The sequence below is a fragment of the Epinephelus moara genome, chromosome 10, assembly GCF_006386435.1.
Source record: "Epinephelus moara isolate mb chromosome 10, YSFRI_EMoa_1.0, whole genome shotgun sequence".
NCBI classification, from domain to species: Eukaryota; Metazoa; Chordata; class Actinopteri; order Perciformes; family Serranidae; genus Epinephelus; species Epinephelus moara.
The window spans coordinates 8428800-8447595 of NC_065515.1; the positions used below are offsets into that span (position 1 = coordinate 8428800).

The 18796-nt window shown below is 40.9% G+C and overlaps 1 protein-coding gene across 1 annotated transcript in view; it reads right to left on the bottom strand.

Moving 5' to 3' along the window:
• Positions 1-18547, bottom strand: part of slco2a1 (solute carrier organic anion transporter family, member 2A1) — a 27188-nt gene extending 8641 nt beyond the window's left edge. The window contains exons 1-8 of the mRNA XM_050054767.1: positions 18327-18547; positions 8050-8187; positions 6500-6662; positions 4247-4459; positions 2878-2976; positions 2643-2782; positions 636-708; positions 359-523 (exon numbers count right to left, since the gene is read on the bottom strand). Coding sequence (XP_049910724.1) covers positions 359-523; positions 636-708; positions 2643-2782; positions 2878-2976; positions 4247-4459; positions 6500-6662; positions 8050-8187; positions 18327-18392 — 1057 coding nt within the window. The 5' untranslated portion in view covers positions 18393-18547. The remainder of the gene's footprint in view (positions 1-358; positions 524-635; positions 709-2642; positions 2783-2877; positions 2977-4246; positions 4460-6499; positions 6663-8049; positions 8188-18326) is intronic.
• Positions 18548-18796: the final 249 nt, after the last annotated feature.

Consider the following 18796-nt stretch of genomic DNA (forward strand, 5'->3'; position numbering starts at 1 on the left):
AGAGATGGTCTTCTGCAGACCTTGGTTGTAACCAGTGGTTATTTGAGTTACTGTTGCCTTTCTATCATCTTGAACCAGTCTGGCCATTCTCCTCTGACCTCTGGCATCAACAAGGCATTTTCACCCAGAGAACTGCTGCTCACTGGATATTTTCTCCTGTTCGGACCATCCTCTGTAAACCCTAGAGATGGTTGTGTGTGAAAATCCCAGTAGATCAGCAGTTGAACAGTTGTACCTAATAAAGTGGCCAGTGAGTGTATATACCAAGCTTTACATTATGACTTGAATTATTTAAAAGCTGACAATGACTTCAAGCAGTTGACTGAAAGGGTTATATTTGTGCTGCTGCAGTACCTACCTACTAGCAGGCTGCTGTAGGCGGGCGACGCGCTGTACTGTCGCTCCAGGAACTTGTTGAGGAACGTAGCGAGACCTGCGATCACTGAGGAGAAGCAGCACTGGGCCAGGACCAGCATCAGGAAGAGAGGGCTCAGCAGCAGGTGGACAAACATCCTGGGAAACACTGATCAGACACAGTCACACAAAGAAACACGGGTTATTACTGATTATTGATACTGGAGACGACTCCAGTGAAAACTCTCTGAACCTCTGCAGGCTGAATATAATAGACTTACTTTTCAGGAAATCAAGTAAAGAGACATCTGGCTTCTTGAAGTCATCACTCATGTCAATTTCACTTCCAATCACCTGGAACATAACAGGCAGTGTAGACTGAATGTGTGAAGGCAAATATGCAGTGTGTAATGAATACAGGTATGGAGGACAAGAAACAAATAAAAATAAATGTTTAATGTTAATACAGGATAAATACATGCTGACATAAATATGAAAATAAATAATTACATTAATGAAGAAATAAATTCAGGGGTTAGAGCCTCATATCTGATTAACATGGGAACTCAGAAATAAAGAAATAAACAAATGTAGTTGTACAAAAATGTAGAAATTAATTATAGATATGTATTAAGGTCCTGCATAATAATTTTTTTTAAAAATTCATTCATTCATTCATTCATCTTCTAACCGCTTCATCCTCTTGAGGGTCGCGGGGGGGCTGGAGCCTATCCCAGCTGACATCGGGCGAGAGGCAGGGTTCACCCTGGACAGGTCTTTTTTTAAAAATAAATTTGTAAATTAATTTATTTGTCTTTTTATTTACACATTTATTTCAACATTAATTTATGAATTTATTCTTTTTTTTTTATTATTTATTTAATTATGTATTCCGGTATATTTATACACTTATCTATTAAATAAATCTATTTCTATTTATTGTCATGATTATTTTCATTAACATGGGGACACAGAAATACAGAAATAAACAAATGATGCTGTACAAAAATGTAGAAATGAATTATAGATATTCACTTATATCCTGCTTAATTATTTTTTAATGTTTGTTAAATAAATAAGTTATATTTATATTTCCATATTTATTTCAACATTTATTTATTAATTAATTATTTTCTCTTTAATGATTTATTCATGTATACTTTTTTAGTTGTTCATTTTATTTCTATTTATTATTATAATTTTTTTTTCATAACTTTATTTCATTTTGAAGATTTTTTTTTTTTTTAAATAATAAAATAAAGTGCTTCAGAGTGCTGTGTGTTCAAGCTCAAGCAAGGGCCATGAGAAATTATGGCAGTGAGTTAATCACGTCCCCTGGCCTCCTCTAAATAAGCATGAAATGGGTCTCAGATGGCTGCCAATTTTTTAAATTGAGTCCTTTTACCTGTATGACTGAACTGACATCTCTGCACACAATTTATTTATTCATTTATTTCTGTATTGATGCTTAAGTCTTTTTGTTTCCTCCATGTACAGAAGCATTTATATGATACAGTTTATATGATACACCTTCGTTTTGTCCCCATTTCTTTTGGTCTCTTTGTGCTGCATTCATGTACTGTGGGAACATTAGACTGGACTGACAGCTCTCATGCATTAAAATCACCCAAAGTTGTCCAACATCACAATGAAAGATTTCTAGACAGATTTTATTGCTCAAAGATCACTTTTGTGTCTTCTTCATACTGAAATATTTGCTCTTAGTTTTGTATGTTTTAAACAAAACCAAGAAAGTACTCTGTATCAGTGACTCCTAACCTGTTTTGTCTGACGTACCCCCACGTTGCTATCAGATGACCTCATCAACACTCGCCCGTCATGTTCCAAATGTGTTAATTTTAGCTGAATTTACAACAACAACTTTATTACTTTTACCAGGTCGAGTCCCGGACAAAGCTGGAGGAGCCAAAATGTGGTTTCACAAAACAGTGGGAAATGAATTCTGGCCCTTTTCTCATCTATGACTAATGTTTTCTGTGGATTGGTGTAAAAGGTCAAAATATAAAATGTAAAGTACAAATCAGTTCTTGGGAACAGAAGGGTGGTCAGTGAGGTGATATGTGTCAGGTATAATTTGGATTTATATGTTGATATTGCGAAACAGTGTGTGCCTTCAAGATAATGAAAAGAGGAAAAGTGAAATGCAATGTTGACACAGAGCCTGTAGGTGTCAGTAAAACACGAGCAATACACAGTTCAATGAGTGTTAAGTTGTAAAAAAGGCTGCTGTGACCTTAAAGAACTCTGAGAGTCAGAGTGTGACTTACATTGTGTTCTGCCGGCATCCGACGAGGGAAGAAGAAGTAGGGGATGGAGGTGAGAACCAGGAAGCCGCTGGTGATGAGCAGGCCCATCCACCAGGCCCCGACCCAGCGGGGATCAGACACTCTCAGCTCCTGTTCAGCTCCTGCATGAAAACAGCAGTGAGCACAGTCGTTCCTGCTGTAACCTGTCAGTAAAATAACTGTGGGATGGATGGAACTTTAAAGACCTGATCGTTACCTAAACCATATTTGTCCACGTCCACATAGATCCGCAGCATGACTGCACCCAGCAGGTATCCGATGGCCGGCCCGAATACAGATACTGCAAACAGGATGGCTGTGAATGATAAAGCAGCTGTGAGGTTTTGAAGCAGTGTCGAGCTGTTTTGTATGAAGGATGAAAAATGACTTGCTTGAACAAATGCTTAAATAAATAAACTAATTAATCAATGCTGAAATAAATATGGAAATAGATAAATGCATAAATAAATACACATATAAAAGCTGAAAGGACATAAATGAATAAATGTCTCTTTACTTGCTGTTCATCCACACTTCAACAACTCCCTAAAAGAAATGTTTGTATGAATTTATAAAAGTATTTAAAAGGTCCAAAAATGTGATAAAATCATTTGAGTGGCTTATGGCCAAAATTCATGCAGCTGCCAAACAGGAAACAGGAAGTCAGTAAAAGAAGCAACTCCTCACATTTCTGAAGCTGCTGGAACCTGAACCTATCTTAAATTGATTTCTACATTTTTGTACAACTAAATTTATTTATTTATGTATTTCTGTGTCTCTATGCGACTCAGGCAGGAGGTTCTAACTTCTTTTATTATTTCTTTTTATTTATTTATTTATGAGGGGTTTTTTTTGCATTTATTCATTCTTTTATTTTTTTTTCCAGGTTTTATTTATTTATTGCTGTATTTATTTATACATTTATTTATTGATGCTTCGTCATTTTTTGTCGTCCATACTTTTATAATTTTCTTACCAAATTGTGACCTCCCACTTCTACATTTTTTTCCCTTTTTGAAATAAATAAATAATAATTATTCTTTAACAAATTATTAACCTTTTGTGTTGGGATATTCTTGCTTATATGCATTCAATTTGAAAAAACGTAAGGGTGTCTATCGAAATTAATCTTTAACTTTCTTCCGCCAGTTTGCCAACAACAAAGTGAAAAAATTGATTTTCCCCTATGGGACTAATAAAGTATATAGAAGTAAAGAAAATTACAAATTACAAGGTTCCATCTGCAAACCAATGATCCTTTGTTTGAAAGGTTCACAGGAGAACAAATCAGGTTTACTCTATTTACCACGTTTCCTTAGGTTTGGTGCTCTGAGGATAAAGGAGCATAAAAAGCTGCTCAATCTTAAATTTAAAAACCTTAAAATTGCTGAACTTCTCAAAAATATTATGAACATTTTCACCAAAACAAGAGAACGTAGCTGCATAAAACCATCTTTTAATTCCCAGGTCATGAAATACTGATGGTAAAAGTTTTCCAAAGCCTGCAGAATGACCCAGAATAACACCATGACCCTCAGATTGTGCTTTCCTTATCTAAACAAATCAATCAACCATAGGCCATTCACCTATGTAAAGAGGGGAGTTTCCAGGTCCAGCAAAATCATCTATGTAGGAAATCCCAAATGGCTGGATGGGCACCGAGCCCACACCGAAGAGCAGCTGAGCGCTGCCCATCAGCAGCCACAGGTTGTTCGAGTCAGCCAGACGCCTCTTCTCCTCACGGTCACACGACTCCAGGTTACTCGAATTCTTCTGCACAGTGCAAATGTCATGGCGGTCTGGATCACAGCACACGGACGGAGAGAGGGGGGGAGAGGGGAGGACAAGTTAATGAGAGGCTGGTGGATGTGACTTCTTTAATTTCTTGAAGCTTTTAGCACATGGGAGAAGTTTTCCTTGCAGGCTTTCTCCAAGGAAGCCCTTTCTGACAGGAATGTATTCATCTTAACCCAAACTACGCCATTTTTTCTAACCTTAACCAAGAGATCCATTTCTGGTAGAAAGCCCTCCAAGAAAGTTTCTCCTAACCGCAAGCTTCTATGGCCCTTCACTGACACTCTGCACAACACTTAAGAATTTTAACTAGGGGCAAGATTAAAGGGATAGTCTGGGTTGTATGAAGTACTTATCCATAGTCAGTGTATTACCTACAGTAGATGGCAGTCGGCCTGCCCCCAGTTTGGAGAAGCAGACAGGAGTACCACCATAGAAGCTAAAGCAATGTACTGCTGTGGACAGGGGCAGACACAAAATGTATTTTAGCCACTATTGTGTATTTTCTCCACTCTACCTTGCTGTTAGACAGCCCTTGCTGATGGGCAACTGAAGCCAATATATACATCTACGCTCTCTTCAAAGCCACCAGACTCCTTTGACAAAAACAGTAATTTAACCTTGCAGAGCACAGGAGTTGCTGATTTACAGCTGCCACGATGGGGTGGTTTGTTTGTGTTATTGTGTGACTTTGGTGTTTTAAAGGGTTAATTCAGATTCACCAAAGTCACACAATAATACGAACTAACTAACTGATTGAGGCAACGGTAGACCAGCAACTCCTGTGTTGTGCAAGGTAAAATTATTGTTTTTGTCAAAGGAGTCTGGTGGCTTTGAGAAGAGATATGTAACCAATACATTCTCACTCTGAACTCGTCACATATTACACGTTAAGTCATGGACTTTCCACGTCCACATACGACGTGCAGGGTACCCTGGGTGCATTGGTTGTTGACGTTCTGGGACACTGTGTCAAGTTCTCGTCTTTCAAGATACACTTCTGTTTTCACAGGAAATTTAACATTTACATAGAGTCTCTTCCAAAATAAACGCACTACGTCGGTACAACACCACAAATTGATGTTTTTTGTCCTTCAACAACAAACACAAATGTTGGGTTTAGGAAAAAAGCTCAGGGTTTGGCTTTAGAATCTTACGAGACGCGAACACCACTCTCTCGGGTGAAAGTCGGTGTTTGTCGCCGCCTTAACTTTCATCCTTGTCCCGCCGCATTTCTCCCTGATGCCGCCACGCACGTTAAACTATAATGGCAACCAGCCACATATCATGCTGACATTAAAGGATGCCTTCTTTTGTTGGTTTCTGACGCTGCAAGTCACTGCCCAAGCGCCGGATTTTGACGACTTCGGAGTGAGACTGTGTTCATATAATGGCCTCAGTTCCCTAAAAGAAAGGGCTGTCTGATGGCAAGGTAAAGAAAACATTTCCAATATAGCACTGTATTAAACTATTCATTTTTGGGGGGGGGCTAAAATACATTTTGCGTCCGCCCCTGTCCACAGCAGTACATCGGTTAGCTTCCATGTTGGTACTTTATTCGCCTTCTCCAAACTGGGAGCGCGCCGACTCACATCTACTGTAGGTAATACAGCGACTATGGAAACTTACCTCACACAACCCCACTTCAAAAATCTGAACTATCCCTTTAAAGTGGAAAGAGAGAGATTGTTATTACAAATTAAATCTCCTGGAGGTAACTCTAATCGTCTTAACTTTCAGCGAGTTCACAGACACTAGGAATTTCTCTCTGATTTACAAAGAGTTCACCTGGCAAAGCTTTCTAAATACACCACTCGCTGCAGAGTACAAAAAGCAGTTACTTGCTTGACTCCTGCTGAGTGAGTGGAGCCTTTGCTGAAAAGATGCCGCAGCTTTCTAGACGAACCCTTAAGTAAAGTCTCATAAATTGCACTGACATATTTGTACTTTCATGAGTCCCCAGCTCTGGACTGAGTCACAGTAGCTGTCACAGTGGTGCCAGCGGAGACAGAGAAGCAGCGTGGTATTCAGGTCTTTGTTCTTACTGTGTAAAACAGAGTCGTAATCGTAGGGCTGGGATACGAAGTGAGGTAAGGTCAGCATCATGGCGCTGACAGCCATCAGTAGTCCACCGATTCCAATGACGCGAGGCCGGTGGACCCGATTTCCAAAGTAGCTCACGAACACTATCAGCACACTATTGCTGACCTGAGAGACAGACACAGACAAATGCTTCAGAGAGGAGCCAGAGGAATCAATCCTTTCACACTTAATGCATCAAGTTGCAGGTCTCACACTTTCCAAACATTACTAATGGACTCTTAAAACCAAATATGGAAGTGGCCAGGGTTGCACTGTAATCCAAATTTAGTGGGGTCTGCACACAACACAGGCACAGTTCAGGATTAAAGGAATACTCGGCCCCCAAAATGACTATTTATATATCAATTACTCACCCAGTGTTACGTTGAATTTGTGAGGAAAACTGTTTTTCTGACGGGGAACTGATCGAAAAGTTAAACTTACCTATGCTGTCTTCAAAGCTAGACTCCATTGACAAACACTGTAATTTTACCTTGCTAATCCCGGGAGCTGCTGGTCCATTGCAGCCTCCATCAGATAGTTCGTTTGTGTTATTGCGTGACTTTAGTGCGTCTAAACTAACCCTTTAAAACACCAAAGTCACACAATAACACAAACAAACTCCCGATCGAGGCAGCAGTAGACCAGCAGCTCCTGTGTTCAGTGAGGTAAAATTGCTGTTTCTGTCAGTCTGGCTTTGAAGAGAGTATAGATGAGTTTCACTTTTCATTCAGAAAGGGTTGCCTGTTTGGTCTCATAAATTGCACTGACATATTTCAAGTAGTGTGCTGGTTTGTTTGAGCATTTTCTCTGAAAACTAAAAAAGCAGCCGCCCTCTGAATCTACAAATAAAGCTGATGAGAGTGAATCAAACAGTTAAGTTGTGGGCTGTGAAACCTGAACAATTAGCTAAAAAAGCTGTACGGCTGAGATGAACTGCAGAGACGGGTGATAATTCTCATCAGGTTCATCGCTAAGAATAACCTGTTTTCCATTTTGACCTTCCCATTTTTCATCTGTAGCAGTTTTAATAACAACTCTAAAAGGAGATCCGAAATTGAAATCTTCAGGCTGTGTTTTAATAAAATATCATACAATCAAATCAGATGTTGTAAATCAAATTAGATCTCCAAGCGCAGCCAAATCCTGAGAGCCGCAAAAGGATTTAAAAAGCCTTAAGGTAGCAATGTCAACACAGTGATTTAATCACAGATGAGTGACCCCTGGTCATGCATACTTGAAACCTAACTGGAAAATATTTATCAGTGTGATGCATTTAAAACCCACTTGAGCTTAAAAAAAAAAATCCAGCACATACGGCTCATGTTATCGTTTCCTCGACCCCTCATATCTGTGATAAAACTGTTCCAAAATACTTGAGTCTGGCTTGAATTCAGGAAGTGTGATTGTGATATGCTGCTTGTTCTCCAATTCCGCCTTTGTCACCGGTATCCTTGAAATAAAGCTATCATGATCTCAGGCTGTGTGAGGATATGTTATTGTTGGCTCCTACCTCGTGGAGAGAGGAAATAGTTCCTGAGGAGTAGCTGCTGAGGCCGTAGCGTCTCTCGATTGTGCTGATGGTGCTCTTGAAGTAGGAGCTGTACAGCAGCTGAGAGAACTGCAGGAGGCCGTGGCACAGGACAAACAGCTAGGACAGACAGACAGACAACACAGGAGGAGGATTGAGTCTCTAACGTAGCTTACAGTCATAAATGTCAAGTGTCAAGCGTCTTTTGTGCCGTTTTCAGTTGCGAGAGACGCTTGGCTGCTCGCACAGAGAAGCAGATCACACTCAAAGCCTAAAGCGTATTCCTCCCGAGAGGCCTAAACTGTTCCAAGAAACAGAGAACAACTCAGAGGAATCACATTGTCATCCAAAACGTGGTGTCTCGGAAAAGTACCAGATTTGTGTTGAACAACTTTCCCGTGTTTTTCCACCTCCGCAACACACTGACATGATGTGACATTCACTCAATGTAGTGCACAGTTAAACATCAGAGAAGCAATCTTATGCTGTCTGTGCAGCGAAATGCAGCGAGGAACAGCTGCTTCAAAAAACACATGGCACAGCTGACAAGTACCAACACATCAGGCCTGGACTCTGCCGCATTCACCACGTCAAAAGACAGGAAACAACATTTAAAGGGATAAAATGTACATATTCTACACAGAAAGCACAGATGAGCTGGGTGTAAAATGAGGCAATATAGATCAGTAATGTAAGTCTTATGTCAGTAGAATTATTGCATTTAAAATTTGAGTTTTAAAAAAAGTATAAGAGAAAAATGCACTGAAGTATGAAAAGTAAAAATAAGTCTGATCATTAGGCAGCAATGTTCCCTTTTACAGAATTCAAATGTTTGCTCTCTAGCCGAGGACACCTCTCTCAGCTGTGCACAAAATGTGAAGCTACGGCTGGGATATGTTACACGCTACATCGTAGGCAACTGGACTTGCTAGAGTGTCTTGAAGACGTTTCACCTCTCATCCAAGAGGCTTCTTCACTTCTAACAGACTGGTGTGGAGTCTTTAAACCCTGTGTGGGTATGAGCCCTTACAGAGTCGTTGAGGTCACAGGTGTGTCATTGACCCACCCCACCATCATGTTTGTCATTAGGGTTAGATGGGTCCAGGTGTGAATGGGTGTTAAGACGCTTGGGGCGGGATTCCAAGACTGAATTGTAGGTGGGTGATAAGTGGTGTCATAGGCCATCTCCTCTGCTTAACGATGGTAACTCCAGTTTGACGTAGATGGCGTCTTTCACACCTCATTCAAACCATCTTTCTTCTCTGGCCATTGCGGTCCTCAAAAGAATGTCCCTTCTCCTTTGGATGTGAATGGCCAGCTGAGTCCATGCACTTGTGGAGTGGTTGTTTTGTTTCACCAATGCACTGAACTGCATACACTACATTACTCAGCTTCTGCCTGGGACCCGAGCAGATGTAGAGTTATCTGCGATATAGCATTTAAGATTACCATGACCTGGATGACTGAGAATCTTCACCAACAAGCTGGGATATGGTTAGAGTAGCTCGGAACAATGGCTTAAAACAGGGGCAAACAATAAGGCTGCCTCTGTCTAAAGGTAGCTCACTTCACTTTGTATCCATCCATTCATCATCTTCTGCTTATCGAGGGCCAGGTCTGGGGGCAGCACGCTACGCAAGCTATTCTAAACATCCCTCTCCCCAGCAACGCTTTCCAACTCCTCCTGTGGGACTCGAGGCATTCCTAGGCCAGATGAGATATAAAATCCGTCCAGTGTGTTCTGGGTCTGCCCCGGGCCTCCTACCAGTTAGACGTGCCCAAAAAACCTTTAATGGGAGGCCCCCAGGAGGATCCTTATCAGATGCCCGTACCACCTCAACTGGCTCCTCTCAATGCGAAGGAGCAGCAGCTCTACTCTGAGCTCCCTACAGATGTCTGAGCTCCTCACCCTATCTCTAAGGCTGAGCCCAGCCACCCCGCGGAGGAAACTCATTTTAGCTGCTTTTATATACATTTTCATGGTCACGGTCTGATGAAGCCTAAAGAACCACATCATCTGCAAAGAGCAGAAATGCAATTCTGAGGTCCCCAAATCAAACACTCTCTTACCCCCCCCGGCTACACCTTGAGATCCTGTCCATGAAGATTACAAACAGAATAAGTGAAGAGGGGTGACCCTAGTGGAGGCAGGAAGTCCCACTGAAAACGGACCCCGGTACCCCATACTCCCGCAGACCCCACCACAGGACTCCCAAAGGGACGTGGTTATAAGCCTTCTCCAAGTCCACAAAGCAAGCAAAATCTCCCACTTTACATTACCGTGCTTTATATCTCACTTGTTTAATCCAAAAATGGAAGTGCTAAATCGAGGGTGTGCCTCCATGTGCCCGTATATTTCTTGGGTGGGATCAGTTGCCAGGAAACCAGCAGACCCTCCGTGATGTCACACACAATTGGAGTACTTGTAAAGTATTTGGTTACTTTCCACCTCTGGTTTCTGAGGCTGTTTTGATTGAAGTTTTTACAATATGACTAATAGTGATGTCTTATGGCACTTCATGAATTCATCTGGTCTTCCTAGAAACTAAAAACAAAATAATTAAAGTGTGTTTCAATGATTGAATCATTATCAGTGTGTGTGTCTCCAACTGACGGAATGATTTTGTCTTCTAGACTTTTGTCTTCACATCCAGAGATGTGGAAAGATCAAGATTACCCACTGGACGTGCTCCCAGTGATCTGGAAGAGCCAGAACACTCGCTCTGGGGGTCATGAATGCACGAATGACGCTGAAGATACGTGTTGAGATTAGGAGTGAATTTGCTATGAAAACAGTGATAAATCCAGGCTTTCAGTTTGTTTACCGGGTGCCAGGTCGGCTGAGGGAGAATAAACTATGTGTTTGACTCAGAACAGTTAATGCTCCTATTAAAGCTTGGCTTTATGGTTTGTTAGCACACACAATTGATGCTTTCACACTGTTGCTAATATTTCATCCACACTTTATCTCAAAAGGATCCATTTGTTGGGGAAGGAAAAAGAGTTTCTTTTGTTTGGGGTTCAGATTCAAACAAAAAGTTAGTGGTTCACAACTGTTTCTTTAACCACAGATTCAGGTCAACCTAAAATCTACTTAAGCCTCTAATGACAGCGGGTCAATTTTGTCTTGATAAAGGGATGTTGCATAGTGTTGGAATTTGAATAGCATATCCATAGAGTATTATAAAAGGTGGAGAAGAAGGGCAGCAACAATACAACAGTGTGTCGACACCACGTCCCACTGTAAAGACGCAGGATTCATTATTTATCCGCTCTGTTAATACAAGTGATTTAAGTCTATTTAATGTTTGTAAGCACAAGCAGAGTTGGATCCTCCGTGGATTATGTACATATTTATCCTTTTGAACACTCTAAGCTCCGTCTGTCTGGACGTTATTGTCCCAGCCTTCAGCCCTGCTGTGAGGGAAAGAATTGAGGGAAGTTCTCAAATGCTTTTATTTCAGGGACACGTGCTGTAGCTACCACACTGGATATAATTCTTTTTTTTTTTCTACAAAAAATGCCTGATCTACTTGGTCAAAAACTACAGAAATAAAGGAAAAGCTACAGGATATGAAATCTCCCAGGATACTTGAAAGAAACTAAAGCAACAGAATCACCTCCCTTCATTGTGAAACATACAGAAAAAAGTTGGTGCACAACAGCATCGTGATCAAAGGAGCATTTTCTCTGATTTAAAGCAATACAGTGCTGCAGGGATGATGAAGTTAGCATTGCCAGTGCAACAGGTACCGGTGTTGACATTAGTTAAATATTTATAAAAAACAACAACAACAACAACAAAAACAAATCAGTATTTGCTAAACTGAAGGCAAATTACTTTCGGAAAGAACCAGAATTGGCGGTTAGCTACCAAGAGTAGCCACTAGCTTAATGCTACTTCCGCTATCTCACTGGAAGTTGCGCACATAATCATTTCTACAGTAGTGCCCTCAGGAATAAGGTGGATAGAAAGTACCTGGAGAAAATATGCTTATTCATTTAATCAAAGGTAATCAGATTACAAGATCAAACTTTGATGCCTGTCCACTAACATATGGCTACAGCAAGTAATGTTAGACAGTTAGCTCAGCCTACAGACCACTATTTCTGAGGAAGGAAATCGAGCCAACAAGCACCTCCAGTGTTTTCACATATAGTCCTTTTTAAATGAACCAAACTCAGTCCTTTTAAAGTGCACCGGAAAGTGGACCAACAGAAAAGGGGCTACTTTTTGTGTTCATGTTGTCAGTTAATTTGAAAGAGGATTAAGTTCTCTATCTGGTCAACTTCAGCTCTGATGTGGCCTCAGTCCTCATCCTGTTCACACTATAACCTATATGTAATATGTATTGATGTAGTTCATTGTTGTTTTTACTTTGACATGGCGCTGCAGTGCGGTTATGAAGCCCCTCACTTTCAGATGAATTTAAAATTGGAGGAAAACCTTGGCGTTTCTGTGCTGTAGACTGTTGACATTTGATGTAATCTACATTCCACATCTGGAGACGTGCAGTGGTTCTTTAGTATCTGTGGACCAAACTACTCCTCGTCCTACGTCCTTGCAAGCGTTACAGGCCGACGTGATTTCGTCTGTTTTTTCAAGCGTCCCAGTGCAATAGCATCTGGAGGGCTAAACACAATGGCAAAGAGCAAAGTGAGTTCACAATGCACAGCTTAAGCAATCCCAACTGTGGACTTCAGAGGGGTTTGAGTTCACTTGGTGTGTTCAGGTATGTGCAAAAAATGCTGAGTCACTGCTCTGAGTCCATTTATGGGGCTGAAAGGACAAAGTGTGAAAACACCCTAAATCTAGCTAATTGACATCTTATGGGCCATATTATCTGTTCAATCAGCACAAAACCCTGACGTGTAAACGTGACAGGTTATGGTTTTACGTTTGAGTGTGGGGGCTATGAGCCAGACTAGGCTAGCTGTTTTTCTTTGTTTCCAGTCTTTGTGCTAAGCTAAGCTAACCAGCTGCTGGTGGTAACCTTACTGACGGGATATGAGAATGGCATCAATCTTGTCATCTGACTCTAGACAACATTTCAACAATGCTGTGGCTGATGTGTACTATAGTAATGTTTAGGCACAACAACAAAAAATAACTAGTTTTGTGGCTGGTCTCAGTCTGCAGTGATCTGAAGCTTGGCAGCCGTCTCACCCAGGTGTCACGCCATCCACCATCCCCTCCTCCTCCCAGTAACAAAGTCAGCTCATCAACAATTAGAAATACATCACGTTAGAAACACTGATATGTTTGAAATGCACAAATGTAACATATCTGTGGAAATGCAGAAATGAGAAATGCACAGCTCGAACATTTTCTTCTGGCGACTAGACTAGACAAATACGTGCATTTCCCCACAATGCTCAACTATTGCTTAAACTCTATTCAGCCAGAAACATGAGACGCATGCTCAGGTGCACTGAGGTGTGAAGAGAAGCTAACAGGTGCTTTCAAAGATTTCTTGTCCCATTCTTCAGGATGTAAACATCATGTGCCCCTGAGCAGAAACTTGGCTCAGATGTTGGCAGAGAAATCCATACAGAGAATTTGATGTTGTGACCCTGGCGCAGACTAGGTGTAGCCCACAGCAGATAAGTTGTGGAAAAAAACAAACAGAATGTCCTGACAAAACAGAGCAAATAGAGAGCAAAGCGCTGAACAGCCTGTACTGTTGTCAAGAAAAGATGGATGAAAATAACTGCTCTCTACAAAAACAATGTTGAACGACTGGCTCTGCTGAGTGCAAAGTGATTTGATTACTCTTTTGTTGTAACTGCTAAACAGAACGCCAACAGTAATCAAGAGCTCTGGCATAACAGTTTGACATAGTTGAAAAGGTACTCTGCTTCCAGCCCCATCACCAGGAAAAAATGTTGCAGCAGTAAATTTCTGCAAACCACAGGTACAATACATTTGAATTATTATTTCAATAACTCAAAAAAACCAATGTGGTTAGGTTTAGGCACAAAACTACATTTTATTTTAAGCCAAAACATGATCTTTTTCTATTTGGAAACATCATGTTTTGGCTATGAAATTTTGGAAAAAATTTGAATATACCCAGGGTTAGGAATATCCTAAATAAAACATTTCCAAAATTTCATAGCCAAATCATGATGTTTCCAAATAGAAAAATATCATGTTTTGGCTTAAAATACCTGGTTGTCAGAGCACAGTCTTCGCTGATGAAGCAACAATGACTTGGTAAAAAACAACCACTTTTCATGGCACTAGCTCGCCAGTAAAGCAGCAACGGGTTGCTAAGAACAACCCACGTTTGGGGGCTAGAAAGCTAACGGAAACACCGTGACAGGTCCCTAAAAAGCACCCATGTTTGGGGGCTAAAAAGCCGCAGGAAACACAGCACTGGGTCACCAAAAAGTACCCACGTTTAGGGGCCAAAAAGCTGCAAGAAATGCTAAATCCTAAAATAACCCATGTCTGGGGGCTAAAAAGTCGCAGGCAATGCAGCAACAAGCCGCTAAAAAAACAAACATGTCTGGGGGTTAGAAAGTTGTAGGAAACACAGCACTGGGTGGGTCACCAAAAACCACCCACGTTTAGGGGCCAAAGAAAGAAATGCAGAAACTAACTGGCTCTTAAATTAACCCGCATCTAGGGATTAAAAAGCTGCTGGAAATGCAGCAATGAACCCCAAAAAAGCATCCATGTTTGGGGGCTAAAAAGCCACAATACACAGCACTGGGTCACCAAAAAGCACCCACGTTTAGGTGTCAAAAAGCTGCAAGAAATGCAGCAACAAGCCCCTAAAAACAAACATGTTTTGGGGCTGAAAAGCTGCTGGAAATACAGCAATGAACCCAAAAAAAAAGCATGCATGTTTGAGGAATAAAAAGCTGCAATACACAGCACTGGATCACCAAAAAGCACCCACATTTAGGTGTCAAAAAGCTGCAAGAAAAAAATCCACATCTAGGGGCTAAAATGCCGCAGGAAATGCAGCAACACGCCACTAAAAAACAAACATGTTTGGGAGCTAGATATTTCCAGGAAACACAGCAACAGGTTGCTAAAAACCACCCAAGTTTGGGGGCTAAAAAGCTGTTGGAAATGCAGCGACAAGCCCCTAAAAACAAACATGTTTAGGGGTCAAAAAGCTGCTGGAAATGCAGCAACTAACCCCAAGAAAGCATCCATGTTTGAGCGCTAGAAAGTTGTAGGAAACACGACAGGTCACTAAAAAGCTGCTGGAAAAAGAGCAACTGGTCACTAAGAAGCACCCACGTTTGGGGTCTAAAAGGCCGCAGTAAATGCACTGACAGGCCCCTTACAAACACCCATATTTGGGGGCTGGAAAAGGAGCCACTGGTTGCAAACAACACCCACGTTTAGGGCTAAAAAGTTGCAGGAAATGCAGCGACCTGCCTCTAAAATGAACCCACCTTTGGGGGCTAAAAAGCAGCAGGAAATGCAGCAACGGGCTCCAAAAAAACACCCGTGTTTGAGGGTTAAAAAAAAACTGGCAGGAAACATAGTGACAGGTTCCTAAAAAAACACCCGGTTTTATTGTTTGTTGGTCTCAAACAGTGGTCTACAGCTTGGCAGCTGTCCCATCTAGGTGTCACGCCATCCACCTTCCCCTCCACCTCCACCTCCACCTCCCCATGATAAAGTCAGCTCATATACTTCGACACTTTCTGGGCAGCTGCTCCCACTTCTCAGCACTGCAGGAATGACTTGCAGAAAAAGCTTGCTGACACATTACCTACTGCTTCCTCTGCTTTTATTCTGAACTGCTCCCACTTTGTAAATACACCTCTATACAGCTTTGAACTTAAGGTACACTTGTACTGTGCAGGATGGATGAGAAATCACCGTGAACTCCCAGCTTGAGTGATGTGATGGGCCATACTGTTTCACCGTCCTCCACCCGCTCTATATTTGTACATCTTGGTTTCAACAGAGAGGACTTTAAAGTGAAGCCTTAAAATGATAAACACGAGGAGGTTTGCAGTAACTGGACCCACCACATTCTGTGTGAGAACACTTAAGGTAAACACCCAAGATATTTCAAAGAAAACTTCACCTTCTGGAAATTTAGAGGTTGCTTAAGTCGTCTCCTCCTCACTTGCAGAATATAGATGTATTACTCATGCTTCATTCACACAACACAGCACCAATGAAGAAGACGTGTCATTTCTCGCTGAGTTACGCTGCAAGCAACATGGACCTTTGCCTCATTATTACTCACAGCCCTGGAACAAACTGTTTCTCTGCCATTATTGCAATACAGCGAATATACAAGTGCTCCACTTGGCACTCGAGATTACATTTCTCCCGCTCATCAGCACTCAGTGAGACTCTGAATACCGGACCCAGAGGAGCAGGAAATCTACCAAACTTTGAGCTGGACACGGCTGCCAAGCACATAAAAACTATTGTCATAACTGAATCACTGATAGATTTAATGACAGAAAAAAATGTCAACATTTCCCACCGTACAAATTCTGCGTAAGCAGACAGGATTCCTGCAGACAAGATTAGTCGATTATTAATAATAGCCTAAAATAGAAGTCATTTAGCAACTATTTTGATAATTGAGTCATTTTTCAAGGGGTATTGCCAACATTTTGTGGTTCGAGGCTCTCGAATGTGAGAATTTGCTGCTTTTCTTGATCTTACAATACAGTGAATTCAATATTTTTGGGGTTTGGACTGTTGGTCAGAATATTGATAATTTCACATTGTGTTCTGTAATAATGATAGGAATTTTGAAAATAATCAGATTGTGGACATAATTGTTAGCTGCAGCTATAAAAATGTCTTTTTTTCCTTTTTCTATGCATGTCATTTTTAATTTGACATTATGATTAGTTACCTTACAACACTGAGTCATAAAATAATTAATGGTGGAATGTAACTAAGCACATTTACTCAAGTACTGCACATAAGTATAATTCTAAAGTATTCATACTACATAGTTCCATTTTCAGCAACTTTATACTTCACGACATCTCAGAGGCTAATGTTGTACTTATTACTACTGCTACTTTGCAGATACTGACGACTAAAACAAAATATGAATTGACTAAAGACTAATGTATGTACAACTAATGTTGTTTTTATTTTACAACCCTTCCTGACGCAGGTCCAGGAGGACCAAAACTTTAGTGTTACAAATAAACTGTGAAGCTGAGCAAGGTGTTATGTTCAAAGACTCATGTATTTATTTTTTACCAACAATTTTTAAAGAAAACATGCCTGGGCCGGTTTGGAAGGCATGTTTTCTTTAGAAGAAAATTGCCAAAATTACACAGTTAAACACAGCTAGAAACTGTAGAAACAGAAATAATTGTTGGATTTTCAAATTCCTGATGGTCCTTGGACGCATCGTGTGCAATAAAGGCTCCTGTCAGAGAAAAACAAAAAACAAATCTGAGCTTAAAATAGTGGCGTTGCATAAAAATCACTTTATTCTGCGCCAAAAATAAACTGTTTGCACCGACGAACCAGCATGAACGACATGCTTTTTTCCAGCTCCAGGATTTTGTCCTCATATATTAACTTTTGACTTTCAAACATCAAAGAGTAAGTTTTAAAAATCTAACCAAAAAAAAGTAAAAACATCTCACTAATTAATGGTGGAGGCATTTCCCCCAGTCAGTCAGAAAGGCTCAACAAAAAATATTTGTAGCTTCGAGGAGGGTCAAAAAAAGTCACACCCAAGCCATCCCACTCCTCTGATTAGTACAGAACACTCCCTAATGAATACTTTAGGTACTTTGAGTATATCTGGACCCCAGTATTTATGTACTTTAACTTAAGTAAGTTTTTGAATGCAGGACTTTTACATGTCAGGGTACTTACAAAGATCAAACAGTTTCTCGTCAATAATAATGATTATTAAATGGCTGTTACACTTTAAAAAACTCATTCTTCTCATATAAGTCAAAGGTAACTCCAGTTTTTGCACCACTGATGACTTAAATAAACTGAATGTTTTTGGGATAAGAGGAACAACTGCTCGACACTATGACAGTGAAGCTGTTTATCTAAGGTGAAGCTCTGTTTATTCTGAGGAAACACTGCTCAGGTTTTCAGACAGAAAATACACTATGAAATCACATTGTGTTACTTCAGTAGTATCACCTTTGTAACGTTATGCAACCTCCTAAAAATAAACCCAGCTCAGATTCTTATCTAAACAATGAACAGGTTAAAACAAGACGCTTGACAGTAGGTTGTGCAGCCTGCCTCTGTGTGTGTAGCAGCACTGATGCCTTACCTTAATGCTGCAGCACATCGTCCTCGGTCGCTTCATTCCTATTTCTTTGTATGTGAGTATGTCCATGAGTTGAGCTCGTGTCGTCCAGCTCGCGCTCAGCTCAGCTCCGGTGGTATAAGCAGCCTGTGTCAGCGACTGTCTTTGTTTTCTCCCCCCGGTGAGTTGCACTGCTGTTTTATGACCGTCGGTGATGTAATTGGACTCAGCCCACAGCTCCACGCGCAAATGTTTTGAAAGTTGTGAATTGGGAACACACAGTCCCGCGTTGATTGGCTGAGTCACGCGCGAGCCTGTGCAACACTCACCTGTGAGAGCGTGACCTCAGGCGTTAATCATGAAAACAATTTTACAGTTTCTTTCCAGGAAATAGCCAGGTTAATTTTTAATATTTGGTGTTGTCCTCACTTCAGTGGAGCTGAGCTTTGTTCTCCTGCAGCTCAAACACACTTAATGCTTCATTACTTTGTGGT